This window comes from Aquarana catesbeiana, linkage group LG03, assembly GCF_042186555.1.
Source record: "Aquarana catesbeiana isolate 2022-GZ linkage group LG03, ASM4218655v1, whole genome shotgun sequence".
Taxonomy (NCBI): domain Eukaryota; kingdom Metazoa; phylum Chordata; class Amphibia; order Anura; family Ranidae; genus Aquarana; species Aquarana catesbeiana.
The window spans coordinates 680,785,967-680,805,897 of NC_133326.1; the positions used below are offsets into that span (position 1 = coordinate 680,785,967).

Sequence of the window (19,931 nt, forward strand, 5' to 3'; positions counted from 1 at the left end):
AATGTACTCGGATTTTGAGTCTAGCTGCTATATATTGTATGTCTCAAAGCAGGTGGAGAGCGAAACTCCAAAGGGGGGGCTAGAAAATTTTTTTCCAGGGTCCAATCAATATTAAAGATTGCCCTGGATATAGTGAATGCAGGCTCCTGGGTTTAGTAACACTTTAAAGGGATTTATTGTAAAGGATCATTTTTTCATAAAAGTAACAAACATGTTATACTTACCTGCTCTGTGCAAGGGTTTTGCAGCCCCGGTATTCCTCCTCTTCTGGGGTGTCCCGCCGGCGCTCCTGGCTCCTCCCCTCCATCGGGTCCCCCCCACGAAGAGCCCCTTTCCCTGGGGGCACCCGTGCAAGCGCGCTCCGGAGTCCCACTTCTACATCCATTGACACGGACAGTGGGACTCGGCCTTCCCCCCCGCCACCCACTCCCGTGTCCCTGGATTTGATTGACAGCAGCAGGAGAAAATGGCTCCTGCTGATATCAATCTGTCCAATGATGAGAGAGACTGTGACTAAAGCCGCTGGGCTCAAGCCCATTGCTGGCACAGATTGAGTTCAGGTAAGGGGGGGCTCTGGGGGGGAGCTGCAGCAAAAAAGGTTTTTCACCCTAATGCATAGAAGAGACTTTACAACCCCTTTAATACATGACAAAGTGTTTTCAGAGCACTATGGATTAACTAAAGAGACAGCCTAGCAGCAGTAACATCCTTTCAGACACTAAGTGCTGGTTCACACCATAAAGATGTGTCTGAGCATATGTGTCTATTAGTTTAAATGGGCTGCCAAATACGTGGGAGCATGCAAAAAGTACTGCAGGCACAATTTTTTAAATTGTGCCACCTCAAACAATTTGGTATTGCAGTACCATACGTTTTGGGGCCTGCAAATACACCCATGTTTGCTAAATGTGTGGGGGTGCCATGAATAGCACCCACAGGCATCTACAGATGGCAGAATGTACTACAGTGGTGTGCACAAGCCCTAAAACCTCAATCAGAGCTGTAGAGAAGGTATATAGCAAGGGGTCACGTCTCTGATTCACATGTGTGTGTGTGTGAATATTTTACCCCTGACCTTTTGGATATAAAGAAAACACATACAAATGTTTTTGCACGTTAGTATTTTTTTCCTATCGAAATGTGTTTCTTCCATTTAAAAAATGAATAACAATAAATGCAAAAAATGTACCTATAATTTGAAGATCCGGTCCAGGATGGTTAGATGATGCTTTTCCATTATTCGTAGAGGTTTCTATTCCCCACTGATAGGATCCTTGGTGTTTATGATTCACTTGATTTATTTTGAAGGATAAAATAGAATCCTTGAACAAGCAGCTTTCTGTAGGTGTCCCCCGTCCTATACGGCAGGCAGTAACGTTGGGTAAAGTATTTACATTCCTAATTCTAATACGACTGATAAGTGTCACATTTTCTCCAGGAGCAGCAAAGATAACCGGAATCGTCTCCACACCGGGTTCATCTTCACCTGACAGATTCAACAAAATTATTAAAATATATGGCAAGTACAGAACAAAAAAGCAACTTCTACTGGAATGTTTTTTTTTTTTTTATTATTTTGAAGGTTACCCTCTTAACGCTTCTTCCTTCTGAAGGCCCCTTAAGCATGCTTTAATACTGAGATGTGGTGTAGCTTCTGTATCATGTGACTGCTGTGATTGGCTCTTACTGATGATAAAAGCCCATTCCGATGGCTCCCACTCGGTAGTGGTCACCAAGAGCTGTTGTTGACCGCTCAGTCAATGCACTGGGAGTGCGCATCATGTTACAGACAGTGTACTCCATGGAAGTACTTTTCTCGGTGGAGGATGAGGGAGTGTGACCCTGTTGGACCATTGGTGCTGCTGTTCTATCTGAAAACCCAAAGCTGATAACCATTGCACCTCAGGAAGAGGTCAGGGCATCCTTGGAGTGTAGATTTCTTCAAGGTCCAGCTGCCTGCACAATGTAGGACGTCTTTCATTTACAGGTAAGTGATGTGACTATAGCTGTAGGGATTTCTTTTTTATTAGCTAAACCTTAGCTTAACTACTACAAATTGTATGTATAAAGATTTTTTAAGGTGTTATACTTACTAATCACTCCAGAGGGAAAAAAATGGAAGCAGCCCAAGTGAAAAGGGTTACCTGAAATGATGGGTTTTCAATGCTTGAATGGCTGCTGTATAGAGTACAAACCCTATCTTCAATCAATCCAGATTTTACACTCTGGTGTCAATTCACTAACATTTGTCCAATGAGATATTTTTTTCACTACCAGTAGATACTGAAAATGTGGTAATTACCCATGGTAAATATCACAAAACAAAATGTGATATTAAATTAAAGTTAAAGTGGTTGTATAAGCAGAAGGTTTTTAGAATGCATTAAGATAAAAAGCCCTTTGTGTGCAGCAGCTCCCCTCAGCCCCCCTAATACTTACCTGAGCCCCATCTAGATTCAACAATGTTGCACGAGAGACTTGGCTGCCCGGGACTCCCCTCCTCATTGGCTGAAACAGCAGTGCAGTACCATTGGTTCCTGCTGCTGTCAATCAAAGCCAGTCGGCCCCCCATAGCAAGCTGATTGCTGTGGGGCACTCAACAGAAAAGAGGGTCCAGGAGCACCAAAGAGGGACCCAAGAAGAGGAGGATCTGGGTTGTTCTGTGCAAAACCATTGCACAGAACAGGTAAATATAACATGTTTCTTATTTTTAAGTTAAAAAAATAGACCATAGACGGTGTGAATTTCATACAATTCCCCCATCAACTCAGTGTTTCCAGGGGAATGGCTCCTGCAGGGCAATTGTCTGCTCCCGGCAGGTGGGCAATTAGGGGAAGCCCCCCACGGGAGAAGTTAACAACCAGTGAATCATCCCTGCCTTATTCATTCAGCTATCAGCCAAGGATTCCTGGGTAGCAGGTAAATGTAAACAAAGGAGCAGGAAGAGTGTTTAAAAAAAGGCATAAGGGTACCCCCACATTCCATACCAGGTATTTCACGTTTTTTTAGGAAGAACCCAAAGCCAAAAAAAAATAAAGATTCCATAACAGACCTTTATTGAGTATGTAGCACGTGTAAGGTATCTGTGGTAGATAGTGTCTGAAATGGAGCTTGTATGCTAAGGATTCAGGCGAAGATATAGTCATGCAGGTCAACAGATCAGGCAAAGTGGTACAAAGTGGTACAAAATCTAAACCAAATCAGCAGGCTGGAGAATGGTCAAGAATTCAGGCAGAGGTTCAATACACTGTAGTCAAAATCACAGCACTATCAATGCACCCAGAGATCAAGTCAAAACAAACGAGCACTGAGTAACAGGAAGTGCTGCTATTTATGGGCTGCTTAATTGTACATTGTCCACAGCTGGCAGCAGGTGGGGCTGGTGAGTCCAAGGCAATGCATCAAGCTGGGAGAACATTGCAATAACTCCAGAGATCCTCCATGGCACAACAGGTAAGACTGCAGCTGTGGGACCAGGAATATCCCGGTTAGAAGACACCCAGGTACGTGACAGCGTGGTAGGCCAGGAAAGGAGGTAGACGAGCATGCACTTCCCCCTGTCAAAGCACCTTGCCCCCATGTTGATGAGGACAAGGGACTCTTCACCACCACCCTGGCCCAGTGGTTGTGGGTGTCCCTGGGTGAGAGGCTTATCAGAATCTGGAATAAGGGTACATTCAGCCAATAAACTTCAATTATTCCTTTTTTTTAAAAAGAACAAATGTCCCACGAACCATCATCAATCACATTGTCCATTGATGCAGGTCTACATCAATCATGAAGAATGACTTCCACCAACCACTGTAAGGAAAATAAAACAATGATGGCGAGACACTACCAATTCTGTGGCTTCTCTAAAGCCAAATGACATCTCCGTGTCCCAGCCACTAAAGTAAACAAAGGGGAGGGTCACAAGAGTGACATCAATATCATGGACATGCCCATCCCCAGGTGACCCCAGCCCCTTTGTTTACTTTAAAAGCAGGGACCCAGAGACGTCATTTAGTGTGATGAAAGTGACAGAATTGGACATGCTTCAGCAGGTGTCTATCTTTTTTCCTTTGGGCAGGTTGGCCGCCAATGTTCATCATGATTGACATGGACCTGTATTGCTGGAGGATGGGACTGATGATGGATGGCCAGGATCTGGAAGCCCCTTATTAATAAAGATGGCTTCCAGATTATGATAAGCCCCCCGCCTTCAGACCTCCACAACCACGGGGTCGGGGATGCGAAGAAGTGTCCCTGGTCCTCATTAGCATGGGCATATGGCCTGGTATGGTTCAGGAGGGGGGCTGGGCGAATGCTTTTCCTCCCCTTTTGCTCAGATCAAGATCTGGTGTAGAATTTGAGGACCTCACAACATTTTTTTTAACCTCTTGCCTCTGCCACCTCCCCGCAGATCTTTAAGAGACTCTAAATGCCATCTAAATCCATTCCCCATGGATGCATATATACAGATGATCTGCTTTAAAGCCCACCTTCCCAGTGGCTGCATATGTTAACATTCACCTGTCAGCCTGGAATCCAAGGCTGGCAGTTGAATGAGCAGGGCAGTGGAAAGTCACTGGTTATTAGGACTCCAGTCGGTGCTGGCTCATGACAACCAGCTTCTCTGAGCTGGAACTACCACATTTATTAGTGGTGGTAATGCAATTGCTAAATCACTCGCTTCTCACTGTAACAGGAGGTCCAGTCTGGGGTAAAATACGATGGAAAAAAATGCATTAAGTATTGCAAAATATAAAAATTTAGTTACACATGATGGACATTTTTAAACTTTTTTGGAGGGCTGCTAAAACAATTAGACTCTTCTAGTCCAGAACTAATATATAGAATTTTAGGTAAAGATGCATGTAAGGATCCATGCAAAAAAATAAAACCAGCAGACAGTAATTGCAAACAAGCAATAGCTGTAATTCTTTAGAAGACTCTTATGGCTTTAAGATCTTTGCAGTTGCTACATGTACTGATCAAAGCAAACTTAGTACTTTTTGATGAAAAGCATGTGCCGCTGCTAAAGCAACCAGAAAAAAAGTATTATTTTAAAACTGAAATGAGTCAGTTGGGGTACTTAAGGACCAGCCTCGTTTTGGATTTTAGGTGTTTACATGTTTAAAACAGGTTTTTCTGCTAGAAAATTACTTAGAACCCCCAAACATTATATATGGTTTTTCTTCTAACACCCTAGAGAATAAAATGGCGGTCATTGCAATACTTTTTTTTGCACCGTATTTGCGCAGCGGTCTTAAAAGCGCACTTTTTTGGGAAAAAATTCACTTTTTTGAAAAAAAAAATAAGACAACAGTAAAGTTAGCCCAATTTTTTTTTATATTGGAAAATATAATGTTACGCCAAGTAAATTGATACCCAACATGTCACGCTTGAAAATTGCGCCCGCTCGTGGAATGACGTCAAACTTTTACCCTCAAAAATCTCCATAGGCGACGTTTAAAAAATTCTATAGGTTGCATATTTTGTGATACAGAGGGGGTCTAGGGCTAGAATTATTGCTCTCGCTCTACTGGTCACTGCGATACCTCACATGTGTGGTTTGACCACCGTTTTCATATGCGGGCGCTACTCGCGTATGCATTCGCTTCTGCGCGCGAGCTCGTCGGGACAGGGGGGTTTTAAAATTTTTTTTTTTATTATTTATTTTACAATATTTTATTTATTTTTACACTGTTTTAAAAAAAAAATGGTGTCACTTTTATTCCTATTACAAGGAATGTAAACATCCCTTGTAATAGAAAAAAGCATGGCAGGACCTCTTAAATATGAGATCTGGGGGGTCAAAAAGACCTCAGATCTCATATTTACACTAAAATGCAATAATAAAAAAAAAAAAGTAATTTAGAAAAATGACATTTGAAAAAAATATGACTTTAAGAGGCGTGGACGGAAGTGACGTTTTGACGCCCAGCAGTGTCATGGAGACGAGTGAGTGCCATCTTAGCCTCACTCGTCTTCAGACGCACCACAGAGCAGGACGCGATCGCCTCCGCCGCTACCGACGGCTCCGGTAAGCGGCGGAGGGCACCGGATCGCGGCGGGAGGGGGGTGCCCTCTCACGCCACCGATAAAAGTGATCTCGCGGCGAAACCGCCGCAGGGACTACTTTTATCTGAAAGCTGGCCGCCGCACGAAAACGGGGATACCAGGGTTATGGCAGCTAAGTTTGGACGTATATAGTCGTGCGGCGGTCTTGAAGTGGTTAAAGTATGTAAGCCAAGCTCATCACACAAGAAAAAAAGTAAATTCCAGAGCCAAATAAGTGCTGCCGGAGTATGCAGTTGATGAGGCTGTTTGTGAAAATTGTGCTATTCTTTAATATCAGGTACAGCTTTAGGCTCAGTTCAAATATATGTGAATCGGATGTGTTTTGAACCGCATCCAATTCCTGTAACATGTGAACCAGACTGGGTTTCAATGGCCAGTATATGCGGGCCGGTTGCAGTGTGAATTTTAAAGGGGTCCTGTTTCCTTATTTTAGTCTGATTCATGTGCGATTTCAATGTCAAATTCGCACCTGAATTGCACCTGAACCGCTGAATGGAAACCACGCCAGACTCTGCACCAAAACCAGACCCACATATATGTGACCCTAGCCTTAAAACATGCTGTAAGTCTGAATCTTAAACATGTGTGTAATTTTATTGTTGACCTCAAAGTTGCCTGGAAAGACCCTCTCCCATCTGTAGGATTTTTTATTTTTTTTGCATTGGTACCTTTCTTTTACAGAAGTGCCTGACTTAAATTGCCTTTTGTTTGACAATAGCCTCCTTATTAGCCCTACAAATGAGTGGAATTGAATAACAAGATTCCCCTTTAATAAGGGTTGGGGCAAAAATTTTTGGCTCGATTCTCAAAACTGTCCATGGTTTGAACCTAAACATGTATATTCATCACTAATCTTAGGAGATCTATATTTAAAAAAAAAAATTGTAATAGCAAATCGCCCAGTGAAAATACTTGTACATTTGTTCTGTGTTAAAGTGGCCAATAATATTGTTATTAGTCTATTCCCTGTGCTGTTCAGCTGTTTTTTTATTGATTTCAAATGGAAGATATCACATTTAGCTGCTAGATGGTGATATGTATCATAGGAATTTCCTATAATACTTAATGCCATTTATTGACCAAATATGGAATTTTCAATGTTAAACCATTGAAAAACAATCTATTCCCCATTGGTACAGAACAAATGTACATGCACTTTCACTGGGCAAATTACTATTTAAATTTTTAACAAATACCCCCTTTGGAGTTCAAAAAGATCTGAGTGCTACGTAACCTCCCCAATGTTTTGGATTGATGAGTTTTGACAAACTAGGGTTCTTTGCCACTTGTTGAAAGACGGCGGCGATTCCCCCTGCACAGGAGACGGATGGCGGTGATTCCCTGACCCCCGCATGGGAGACGGATGTGAATGTGCCAATTAGAAGCATTAGGAGGCAGGGGAAAGGAAGAACCGCTCTGACCAATTCTCCTGGCCGGACTTCAAAGACTTTGTCTGCCTGGTGGGGTGAGTCTGTGCACGATGCAGCACACAGAGAAGCATTCTCCTCCTGGCCAAACAGGAAGTGTGTCCTGAGACATTATTGACCAGGGAGTCTTAGGACTCCCTGGCTTGATTGGCTGGGAGGAGAATCACTTCCCGATTGGCTGGGATGAGAATCAGGAAGACAATAGAGAATATTAATTCACTAATGTCACATAAGTGGGTGGGCTCAGGGTGCAGAGCCTAACCATTTTTGAAGTCAATTTGAGCTTCAGACTATAATAATGTGCTTAAAAAAAAAAACACCATTGGAATCCATGCTTCCGGTGCCCTACATGTAGATTAGGGGCAGGGCGCATGGATTGGGGGGGGCGTCCCTGCGCCCTGCATGGGCGGGCCGCCATTTACTCTAATTAGGCTTAAAACCTATGAACAATAACATTGATGGATGGTGTGTAGATGGTCTTGGAAATCTAAATAAAGTAATTCAGGAGTGACACGTGTTATCTCCAAGGTCACACAAATTGCAGGCATAGCAGTAAAAAACAGTTTACTTATTCAAATGGTATAGTCAATATATTGCACATAGAAGGTTAAAAAGTATTGGCAACTTGTCAAATCGGAACAAAGCAATCACATACCCTTACACAGCAGAGTCAGGGGTGTATCCGGACCCGGTCTCATGGTACCTCTGTGACAGCTGATGAGCAGAGAGAATTGTGCTATCTGCCAGGGCTTGTACTGCTGCGGACCAAGCCCTGGAAGACACCAGAATTCCTTCTGCTCATCAGCTGTCACGAAGGTGACATCCAAGATTGGTACCCCATACCATGCGTCAGAAGCGTGTGCTCTTATCTGCTGGTTTCAACATCCTGGTTTTGGCTGTGACATGCTTGTGATATTGCATTTGTTGCATGTGTTACAAGCTCCCGGTTTGTCTGCCCTGCTCTGCTAGATTGGATTCCCTCGTTGATGATCTTGGATCGAATATTGACTATTCTCTGAACCACACTGCCTGTCTGCCAACAAGTACCTGTTTGCTTTGCTCAATTTACACCTGGGACTATTGCATTGTGTATAAGTCCTAGGGGTAACCGAGTACTGGTAGGCCTGCTTGCCTTATGGGAAAGGGGGCTGCTATAGGTAAAGTACAGAAGCCAGCTATAGTGTCTGACCACCTGTGTTAGGGGTAAGCGTGACATTATCACAAGCCTTTAACAGGAACATTTTTCTGTGAAGATGGACTCTACACAGCCTCGTTTATTTGCTGAGCAGTATTGTAAACTTACGCGCCAAGTCCAGGAATTGTCTGTGCGTGTAAATGCACCTCCAGCAGTAACGCAGGAACCTGAGCCCAAGGTGAACCCGCCTGATCATTTTTCTGGTGACCCCCATATGTTTTTGAACTTTAGAAATAGTTGTATGCTACACTTTAAGCTTAAGACACATGCTTTTGGTTCTGAAGCACGGGTTGACCTGATTATTACATGGTTACAGAGGGACCCCCAGTCTTGGGCTTTTAGTCTCCCCACAGAAGACCCAGCCTGAGGGTCAGTCAAAGCATTTTTCAAAGCCCTAAGTTTACACTATAATGATCCTGACTGTGCCCACTCAGCTGATACAAACCTTAGGTCATTAAAGCGGGGTTCCACTCAAATTTTTAACTTAATCTTACCCCCTTCAGTTAATTGCATAGATGATCAAATGCCACACGAAAATTTTTTATCGCTGTAATTACCTTTATATTGTACTTTATTGTGGCACTTCCTGTCTCTCCTCCCATGGGAGTAGACGTGTTTATTGCCTTTCCCCTGTCTCCTGGTAGCTTAGTGTCAGGCTTCCCAAGATTCAGTGCGGAAACAATGATCATGCGTGTGAACAAGCTGTGAATGAACAGCATTCACTGCATCCCGGAAATCAATGCTTGTGGGCTTCACATTCCCACAAGCAAGATGGAAACAGCCAGCATCACATTTTTTAAGTTATTCTTCAGTACGAAAACAGACAGAGGTGGAAATATTACACCCAAACTGTGAGTATTATTTTGGGGTTAGTAAAGTGTCTCAATGACCTAAAAAAAAAAAAAAAGACTGGTCGCCGGACTCCCGCTTTAAGTCAAGATAAATGCACCGCTGAACCTGACTTAGCGTGAAATGACCCTGCTCTAAGAAGCCAGTTCAGGTTAGGCTTATCAGACTCCATCAAAGACTCCTTAGTACACTGCCCTGAACCAAAGTCATTGAATGAAACTATGCAAGTAGCCATCCATATAGACAGGCGTTTATGAGAAAGGCATGCAGAGATGTTTGTTTCTTTGCCTCCTAGTACTCTGCCTATTTCTTTTTCATCAGACCTTTCTAAGCACTCTCAACCTCTGCAGGAGGAGGAGCCCATGAAAATTGGCACTGCTCATTTACCCTCTGGGGAAAAGGCTTGAAGTAGATCCCAGGGACTTTAGACTATACAGTGCCAGGTTCCCTCCTAGGAAAATTATTTGTTCGTCCACAACTTAGTTCTGCCACGTTTTCTCATCACCTCTTAGATAGCAATTTCAATGATAGGGACCTTGCACACCGTCTACAAATTATCTTGACTAATGTGCACAGACCCTTTTCCATCTTTGCTGTTGATAACTCTTCCTTGTCCATGGGCCTAGTTACCTTGTGCACTGTACCTTTTACTCTGACCATTGGGGAATTTCAAAGGGGGACAATCAGCTTCTACTTGATAACATCTCCTGATTATCCCTTTATCTTAGGGTATCCTTGGCTTTGACTCCATACAGCACACATAGATTGGTCTACAGGAGAGATTAGGTCCTGGTTCCAGACCTGTCTCCAGAACTGCATTAAAACTACTGACCAGTTGCCGATTTGTAATTCTTTTGTGGCCAGTACCAGTCATATGCCTTCATTACAGTCCTATTCGGATCTTGATCATGACCATTTTTCCAAGTGGGACCATTTTATTTTATATGACTCTGCTGTTGCAGAAGACACTGACAAGTTTATTGAATTCTCTACAGGCCACCTCTGCAGGCAATTGTCACAGTTTAAATCTTTTCCGCCTAGAGGACAAACATACCCGCTGTTTCACAGCCTTTGAGCCCGGTTTTGAAACTTTTGCTAAGTTTCACAATATCTTACCTCCAGCACAAGTAATGGGGGCATTTTCCCCTGACCTTTCAAGACTCTATTTTAAAAGCTCAGTCTACTGCTTCGTCCAATCCACCCCCTGGAAAGCTGTTTATAGCTTATAGCTCAGGACATACAGTATATAGGAGGATTTTTGCCCTCACTCTTTCTCTCTGAGGGTGGTGGACCCTGTAGACCTGTTACCATACTGGTCTCCTCTCAATTCCTAAGTTATCTGGGTGAGTGACTCTGGGTATGATCTGTGGGACTCTTAAGTTGTTTTTAGCTTTACTATTGTCAATCATGTTTTTCTTGAAAGTATAAAGTGCAGCGCTATATTTAAATGAGAAATACTGTATATATGTAAACATAAATGTAAGTAACCTCTGTGTAAAAGTATGGTGAAACCACCACCTTTATTATATCTGTGACAGTGATGGCTCTAATCAAGAACCTGTGAACTAAATAAACTCAAATAAAAGGTGTTGTTGTATTCCGATATGGCAATCCCCACATTATAAATCAGAAAAACTATATAAATGGTGTGACCTTATATTTACTCAAAAATATCCTCATAAAAAAGTGGCCAATAAGAATAGATGGAGCTCAACCATCATCAAGGGGGAGTGAAAAATACAAGTGAATATGGACTCTCAAATTATAACAGTTCATTCAAATGTGAAGGTGATCCCAAAAACGTGCATGTGAATCTCATCCTGCTAGGTGCATGTTCAAAACCATGGAAATTCTTCTTGCATTCAAATAAACGAGATGTACATAAAATGCATACATAAAAGGTGTCATCCCTGCAGGCAATGCAGAGCCGATTTTACACTATGTGGAAGCCTTTTTTCCTTTTTTTATCATCTATGGGGAACGCCAAGTGAGAGATATCCGGTGGAGGACTCCAGTTGACTACGGAATACCTTTCCCCATCCAAGAGGAAGAGGCCCCATCCAGATGGATTCAAAGTGGTGTGATACATCTCAGCCCCCATCCCCAGGATCAGAGACATCTCTAATTCTACCGTTCAAACGGTAAAAGCCTGCATGACTCACCGCCAACGGCTAGTGAGTCCACCGATTCTGGTAAGGGCATTTTATGTACATCTCCTTTATTTGAATGCAAGAAGAATTTCCATGGTTTTGAACATGCACCTAGCAGGATGAGATTCACATGCACGTTTTTGGGATCACCTTCACATTTGAATGAACTGTTATAATTTGAGAGACTTGTCCATATTCACTTGTATTTTTCACTCCCCCTTGATGATGGTTGACCTCCATCTATTCTTATTGGCCACTTTTTTATGAGGATATTTTTGAGTAAATATAAGGTCACACCATTTATATAGTTTTTCTGATTTATAATGTGGGGATTGCCATATCGGAATACAACAACACCTTTTATTTGAGTTTATTTAGTTCACAGGTTCTTGATTAGAGCCATCACTGACACAGATATAATAAAGGTGGTGGTTTCACCATACTTTTACACAGAGGTTACTTACATTTATGTTTACATACAGTATCTAAGTATTTCTCATTTAAATATAGCGCTGCACTTTATACTTTCGATTTTTACATACAATTCGTCTAATTGGTAGTGCTGGCTGCTCGAGTCTATTGAGTTGGCGCAGCAGTTTTATTTTTATTTTATTACACAATCATGTTTTTCTATTTAGAGTATAGAGATGGCCTAAACTGTTCAGACCAGAACGACAAACCCTATTGAAGTCTATGGGACCCGAATAGGAAAAATCAAAAGTCCCTGTTTTAAAGGCTTATATGCAAGTTATTGGCCATGAAAAGGGTATGGGGACTCAGGTACTACACTAGTGGACATGTACCAATGCATAAAAAAAGTTTTAAAAAAGATCATTTTTAAAGGAGCAGTGATTTTAATGATGCTTGAAGTGAAACAATAAAAATGAAAAATCTCTTTAAATATAGTGCCTGGGGAGTCCCCTTAGTCTGCCTGTAAAGTGGTGCATCTGTACTGTGTATAGAACCTGCTGCAGCAAAACTGACATTTATAAAGAAAAAAAAAAAGAAGGCATTTAAATTGATTTTGCCTGCAAGCTTTCTTTATTTTGTAAACAATAGCTTGGGGAGCCAGTCTGTATGATGAGGCCACAATTTAGTGCACTCGGAAAAGATTAGATATTTTTTGGATAAATTCTGGTGTATCTTTGGCAGACTTTGGATGGAAATTACAATGTTTTCTACCACAGTGAGCAAGCCTTTTGTGAAGAAGCCAAATTATAGTACACTCAGGCCAAGATTAACAATTTTTAAAGAAAAAGTCTGGTGTCTATTTTGCAGACTTTAAATAGAAGTAACAGGTGCGGAAAAATTGGGCTTTGGGTGTTGGTGGTGCCTTCACACCGTAACCCTATAAAGTTACTGTTGATGAAGGCAAGAATTGGAGGGGGCGCATGCACGGCTTGCAAGATGGTGTACGCAAGAGAATCTAGCTCTGGTCCCCGTTCCTTCCCTTCGGGCTCCTGCACCACTAAAACAGCCTCCAACGCCACAGGACCCACACTGCCTGCTTCCGGATCCCTCCGGGCACCCCATGGGCAAAATTGGCTTTCAAAAGCACATTTACCAGGGATTTAACCCACTAAAGTTCTGGCCAGAACAACACATGGAGCGCTTCCTGCTTAGGCTGCAATCCCCGGCCTTGAGGAATCCGGTGGACCCGCTGGGAGCAATGCATAAAAACATATATTCAAAATAAATGAGGAGATTCTGTGCCTTTAGCGGATGGAACAACCCTAAAGTGCTGGACTCAGTGCTGAAGAGTGAGTTTACTTAAGTATCTCCAGCATATGTTGGGTGGTATGTCGACGCGGAGTATAGGAGGTGTGTCCACTCTAATGTTTTAATAGTATCAGCGGACATCTTTTGGTATAGCTGAGGTATAGCTATGGTTGGGAATAGAGAGGAGGGGGTAGTCAAGCGTACTAGTTATCTCCATAAGAGAAGGTGGGGAAGGGGTAGAGAGAAATGGAGGGGGAGAGGGGTGATGGGGTGCGTAGGGGTGTTGGGTATGACCGTCCCTTGCCTCCCTCCCCAGTGGGGGATCTCCAGGTGAAAAGTTTTATTAGCCTAGGGGAGGTGGCGGCCTTCAAGCTAGTATGGTATGTGGGTTGACCTGTAACTGATCTCTTGGGGGAACAAGTGATTTTCTCCATCGAAACAACATCATTGCATCATTTTATGTTATTTTTTGTGGACGGTTGGTCTGAGTGGTAAATTGCTCGAACTCTGTTGTAGTCTGGAAATGTTTCCAGCATGCCCATTTAATTCCAAATTTATTTGGTGTATCTCTGGCGACATGGATCAGCTCTTCCATGTCAGCTGTTCTGTTAATTTTATGAAACCATTCCTTGATTGAGGGGGCAGTTGGAGATTTCCAGTGGATTGGGACACATTGTTTTGCTGCATTGATGAAGTACATCATTAGGGACTTATGGTATGAGTTTTGCCGTGTGGGCGAGTGGTGTAAGAGGAACTGAGCTGGGGTGAAAGCTATTTCGTATGTTGTGATGTGCGAGGTTATCCGGTGTAGCTCTTTCCAGAATTTTTGGATGTGAGGGCACGACCACCAGATGGGAATCAGCATACCTCGTGAAGGTCTTTTTTGCCTTGACCTCTGGACCAGAAGAGGTGATTTTGACACAATTCTTCTGAGAAGAGAAAAAGCCTGGATATTTAGACTAGAAAGCATGACCCCCAAAGGGTTAAACAATGAATTAAGCTTAAAAAGAATATATAAAACACAAAGCGCTGTGATGCTAATTAGCTGATAATTACACATAAAACCAAGTGAGGCTGCTATCAAAAGTGAGTGTTTTCAGAGTCACTTAAAAAGAATAAATAATGATATTTGAAGCGCTTCACAATGTGCAAAAAAATGAATATATATGAATAAAAATAAATAAATAAATATAAATACTCAAATAAATCCAGCGGTGGGTAAAATTTCCTCAAAAAATCCAGCAATCAAAATAGTGTAAAATTATAAAATTATTAAAAAAATTAGTGCCACCAAATGTGTAAAAAAAATCCACATAAAAAATCCACATAAAAAATCAACATAAAAATAAATATATAGGGATGTGTTCAGAAGGATTAATTATACAAGTGTAGAATCCGATTGGTATAAAGCTTTGATCCAGTCCCACTAGCAAAGCTGTTTAAAAACACTTGCTTAATTACGGTGCTCATTGACATTTATAGTAACAATGTTTCTTTTGCTTCTGTTCACAACCAATGTGAGAATCATAAACAGATCTCATTTAACAGGCAGATAAGAGAAAAAAACAATCATTGTGCAATAGTTAGGATATCAAGGTACACAAGCAAACTTCAATCCACTCACGTGTGCCTTATAATGATAAGGCATATGCAGGTTTTGCTATAGCAGTCAGCCGCCTTAGACAGGAGCAGATTCACTGCAGTACACTGTGTGATACTGCTGATCTGCACAGAGCGTCCTTGGCTCCTCCCACGCGTTACATCACAGTCACGTGACTTTTTCAAGGATAATACAAGCTCTGACGGACTCAGCTTTATAGCACAACAGCAGAGTGGTTGCCATGGCTACAGCGTGAGTTAATCATCATCCTGCTTCCTGCATAGACTTCAATCCTGTTAAAACCTACTTTTATTAGACATGTAATTCATATGAATATCGTTGGTTTATCAAAACCACGATTCCATGTGTAAAAAACGCAGTGTGTAAAGAATAAAAAATATATATATTGATATCTCTAATCACGTTTACTTCTTCAACTCCCTCCAGTGGTCACACTTGGTATAACATCTCACAGAGGGAATATATTGCAAAGCATTGTCTCTAATGGTTTTGATAATTGACCAGTGCCCCATAATATCACAAAAATTGGGTATCCACATGCTCTGCTCATAAATGTATGGAAAACGGAGTAAACAAGATGACATGATATATATGTATATAAAATACACATATATAAAATTAAAATAAGGTATGATATAAGAAATAGGGAAATAATATTAAAATGTAAAATTAAATCTAAAAATTCCATGATAGAATATTGCAAAAATGGATGACCATTATTTATATGCTGGAACTGAACCAAATATTGCCACTCAGAAAAAACTGGTATTGGATAAATAATGAGAATCTAGGACCAAAAAATGAAAAATATATAAAAAAATATAAAAAATTAAAATAAAATATATACCATCAAAATATATATATAAATCTGAAAAACCTCTAAAAATCAGAAATAAAACAATTCAGGTCGAATTCAATGTTCAAACCATGGGGTTCTAATGTACCCATCTGGAATATCCATTTGGATTCATTCTTGCTGAGTTCCCTCACTTTATGGGAACCCCTCCAATGAGCCTTATACTTTTGAATAGCCCAGAATTGGAGACCCCTAGGGTCTCTGTTATGATACCTATCAAAATGTTTTGAAACACTGTGTTTTGGATAGCCTTTTCTAATGTTCTGGATATGCTCTCTTATTCTCTTCCACATTGGTCGTTTCGTTCTGCCAATGTATTGGAGGGAGCAGGAGCACTGTAAAGCATATACCACCCCCTCAGTCCTGCAAGATATAAAATCCTTTATTTCAAGTTCTTGTCCAGTATTTGTTGAAGAAAATTTCTGACATTTGTATCCATTTTTCTTAGTATTTATGCAGGCATAACACCTTTTACAGGGATAGAATCCTTTACCCTGAAAAAAGGTTAAATCAGTTATTCTCTTGGGTGGGTTTGGTACATTTTTAGCTATGATGTCCCTTAGAGTTGGAGCTCGTCTATAAATGAATCTCGGTTTTTCTGGGAGTATATTTGCCAAAGTAGTATCAGTTTTTAAAATAGACCAATGTCTTTTTATAATCCTCTCCATCCTCCTGTGTTGTACACTGAAGTCCATTATCAGAGGTATGTCATCTGTTTTGTCATTTACCTTGATTTTATCTTGGATCAGCGCTTCCGTCAGAGAGTCCGTCAGAGCTTGTATTATCCTTGAAAAAGTCACGTGACTGTGATGTAACGCGTGGGAGGAGCCAAGGACGCTCTGTGCAGATCAGCTGTATCACACAGTGTACTGAAGTGAATCTGCTCCTGTCTAAGGCAGCTGACAGCTATAGCAAAACCTGCATATGCCTTATCATAATAAGGCACACGTGAGTGGATTGAAGTTTGCCTGTGTACCTTGATATCCTAACTATTACACAATGATTGTTTTTTTCTCTTATCTGCCTGTTAAATGAGATCTGTTTATGATTCTCACATTGGTTGTGAACAGAAGCAAAAGAAACATTGTTACTATAAATGTCAATGAGCACCGTAATTAAGCAAGTGTTTTTAAACAGCTTTGCTAGTGGGACTGGATCAAAGCTTTATACCAATCGGATTCTACACTTGTATAATTGATCCTTCTGAACACATCCCTATATATTTATTTTTATGTTGATTTTTTATGTGGATTTTTTTTACACATTTGGTGGCACTAATTTTTTTAATAATTTTATAATTTTACACTATTTTGATTGCTGGATTTTTTGAGGAAATTTTACTCACCGCTGGATTTATTTGAGTATTTATATTTATTTATTTATTTTTATTCATATATATTCATTTTTTTGCACATTGTGAAGCGCTTCAAATATCATTATTTAATGAATTAAGCTTAAAAGTGTTCATTGAACAATAATGACTATCTTTGGCTGTGAAATAAATTCATAGCCTAGCGAATTCCTCTAAAATTAAGGTTGAGGTTGCTATATGTATATACTTAAATAGCCCCACCATTTAAAATATATTCCCTATCCTTAACTAAATATATAACAATTTTTCTTCCTTCTTTCTCTCTTCCTCTCATCGTGTTCCTCTTTTTCTCGCTGTATTCCCTGATAGCTGTCTGTCCTAATGACAACCGATTGACATAATCAGGGATGGTATTTGGCTTCTCGCTGTTCTTAATAATAACTGATAAGTCAAATAGCACTGAACTATTGTCTTTGGGATTTCTTTCCTCACTATCTATTAAGTGGCCACTAGATGTCTCCACTGAGGCACTTCCAGACGCGACACTCTGTAATTAGGGATTCCCCAGGCTTTAAAGCAGACGTCTGGTCAGTGTCTCCATGTCCTGATGAAGCAAACGTAAAGGTTTGTGAAATGCACTGACGTGAGCAGAGAACACAGGACACCAAGCTGCATGCTGTATGCCCCTGAGCCGAGGCAATACAGAGTGCGGCTCGAATACACTGAAGACGTGAGACCGTGACACCGTGGCCCAACCCAAAATCAGCTTTAATGTCAGGCATCGGACACAATTGGATCCAAATAACACCAGATAGACTTTCCTGTGGGTTCTGGATTTAATGAGTTTGGGCCATTAGGACACTATATCCCTCACCTATTTTCTGGCTACTTGGGATATATTATTATTATTTCAGGTACTTATATAGCGCCGTCAATTTACACAGCGCTTTACATATACATTGTGCATTCACATCAGTCCCTACCCTCAAGGAGCTTACAATCTAAGGTCCCTAACACACATTCATACATACTAGGGACAATTTAGACAGAAGCCAATTAACCTACCAGCATTTCTTTGGAGTGTGGGAGGAAACCAGAATACCCAGAGGAAACCCATGCAGGCACAGGGAGAACATGCAAACTCCAGGCAGGTAGTGTCATGGTTGGGATTCAAACCAGAGACCCCTTTTTACTGCTAGGCAAGAGTGCTACCCACTACACTACACTACCCACTACACCACTGTGCCACCCACACACCACTGTGCCGCCCACATATATTCAAGGAAGACATTATTCATTATGGGTTTTATTGCTATAATGCTCTATTCCACTGGACTTATCTAATTGGGATACCAATCTAGTGAAAATCAATTGCTGTGCTATTCGTGATATCTTCCAAGGTCTTTTATCCAGTTGTCATGTACTTAATAATGTTATATACTAATATAGCAATAGGCAATTGTGTTATCCAGCGGTGTGTTCATTCCCTTTGTATCGTTAAAGCCCTGGACGATCGGTCCATCAATCGGTCGGTATCTGTGTTGGGAATCAATGACACATGTAGCATACAAACAGCCCGAATGGGACAAGTATTGCTCGGTGCTCTAGACAAACCCATTTACAGACCATTCCGGCTTTGATATACGGGAATGCATGTGTTCCATGTTTGATGCAGCTATCCCAGACTATTGCAGCCACATCCCGTTTGTCAATTATTTTAAGGTGACAACATTGTCTCTTTGGAATATATTTTTAACTATTTTATGGTACTTAGAGGGGGGTTTTTCACTAAGTAAATTTTTGTATAAGTAAAGATTATTTGGCATATGAATACCATGGTTTGGTCCTCCTTTCAACTACTTACCCTTTCCCTGTCTGTTTCCCCACAATCCTATTGATCTTATAGCCAAGTTGTGGAGGTACCCCGTCCTAATATGACAAACTGGTCTCTGTTGCCTAAAATTACCAGTAGTTTGAGATCCATCTTTTACACAATTTATACTTGACATTGTACCCCTATCCATTCACCTAAAAGAGTGTCAAAAAAGTGAAAACCACAATAGACAGTTTTTGACAATTCCTTTAATAAAAAATAAAAATTAAAAACAGTTTCCCGTGGTGTACATTCATGATGAATCACACCACCTAACGGACCCAAAAATAGAAAAAACACCCCTGGAAAAACTCCGCCTCCATGGGAGGCCTCCCGGCGACTGTTGTCTTTTGGCTTTAACAGCTGTTATATAGGCAACGTAATCAGATGACCCCGCCCCCTCTGACGTCACATGATGGCAGAAGGGCGTGGTCACTCAGTTACATCACCGGGTGACCCCGTCCTTGCCTATACAACAGCTGTCACAGCCAAGAGATAGCAGTCACCGGAAGGCCTCCGATCGAGACAGAGCTTTTTTTTTCTTTCTATTTTTCAGGTCCATCGCGCGGTGTGATTGAAGATGGATGGACATTACGGGATACTTTTTTTTTTCTTTCTTAATAAAGGAATTGTCAAAAACTGTCTGTTGTGGTTTTTACTTTTTTGACACTTTTTTTTTGGTGAATGGGTAGGGGTACATGGGGGGGCCAGAATCTGGGGACCCCCTTCTTAAAGGGGGCTTCCAGATTTCGATAAACCCCCTGCCCACAGACCCCCACAACCACAGCCCAGGGTTGTCGGGAAGAGGCTCTTGTCTCCATCAACATGGGGACAAGGTGCTTTGGTGGGACCCCAAAACACCTTCC

At 41.3% G+C, this 19,931-nt stretch overlaps 1 protein-coding gene across 2 annotated transcripts in view; it reads right to left on the bottom strand.

Annotated features, from left to right (window-relative positions):
- LOC141134747 (uncharacterized) overlaps positions 1 to 19,931 on the bottom strand; it is a 99,381-nt gene that overhangs the window by 12,970 nt on the left and 66,480 nt on the right. For both annotated transcript variants that reach the window (XM_073624186.1, XM_073624187.1), the window contains exon 3: positions 1,190 to 1,486. In XM_073624186.1, coding sequence (XP_073480287.1) covers positions 1,190 to 1,486 — 297 coding nt within the window. The remainder of the gene's footprint in view (positions 1 to 1,189; positions 1,487 to 19,931) is intronic.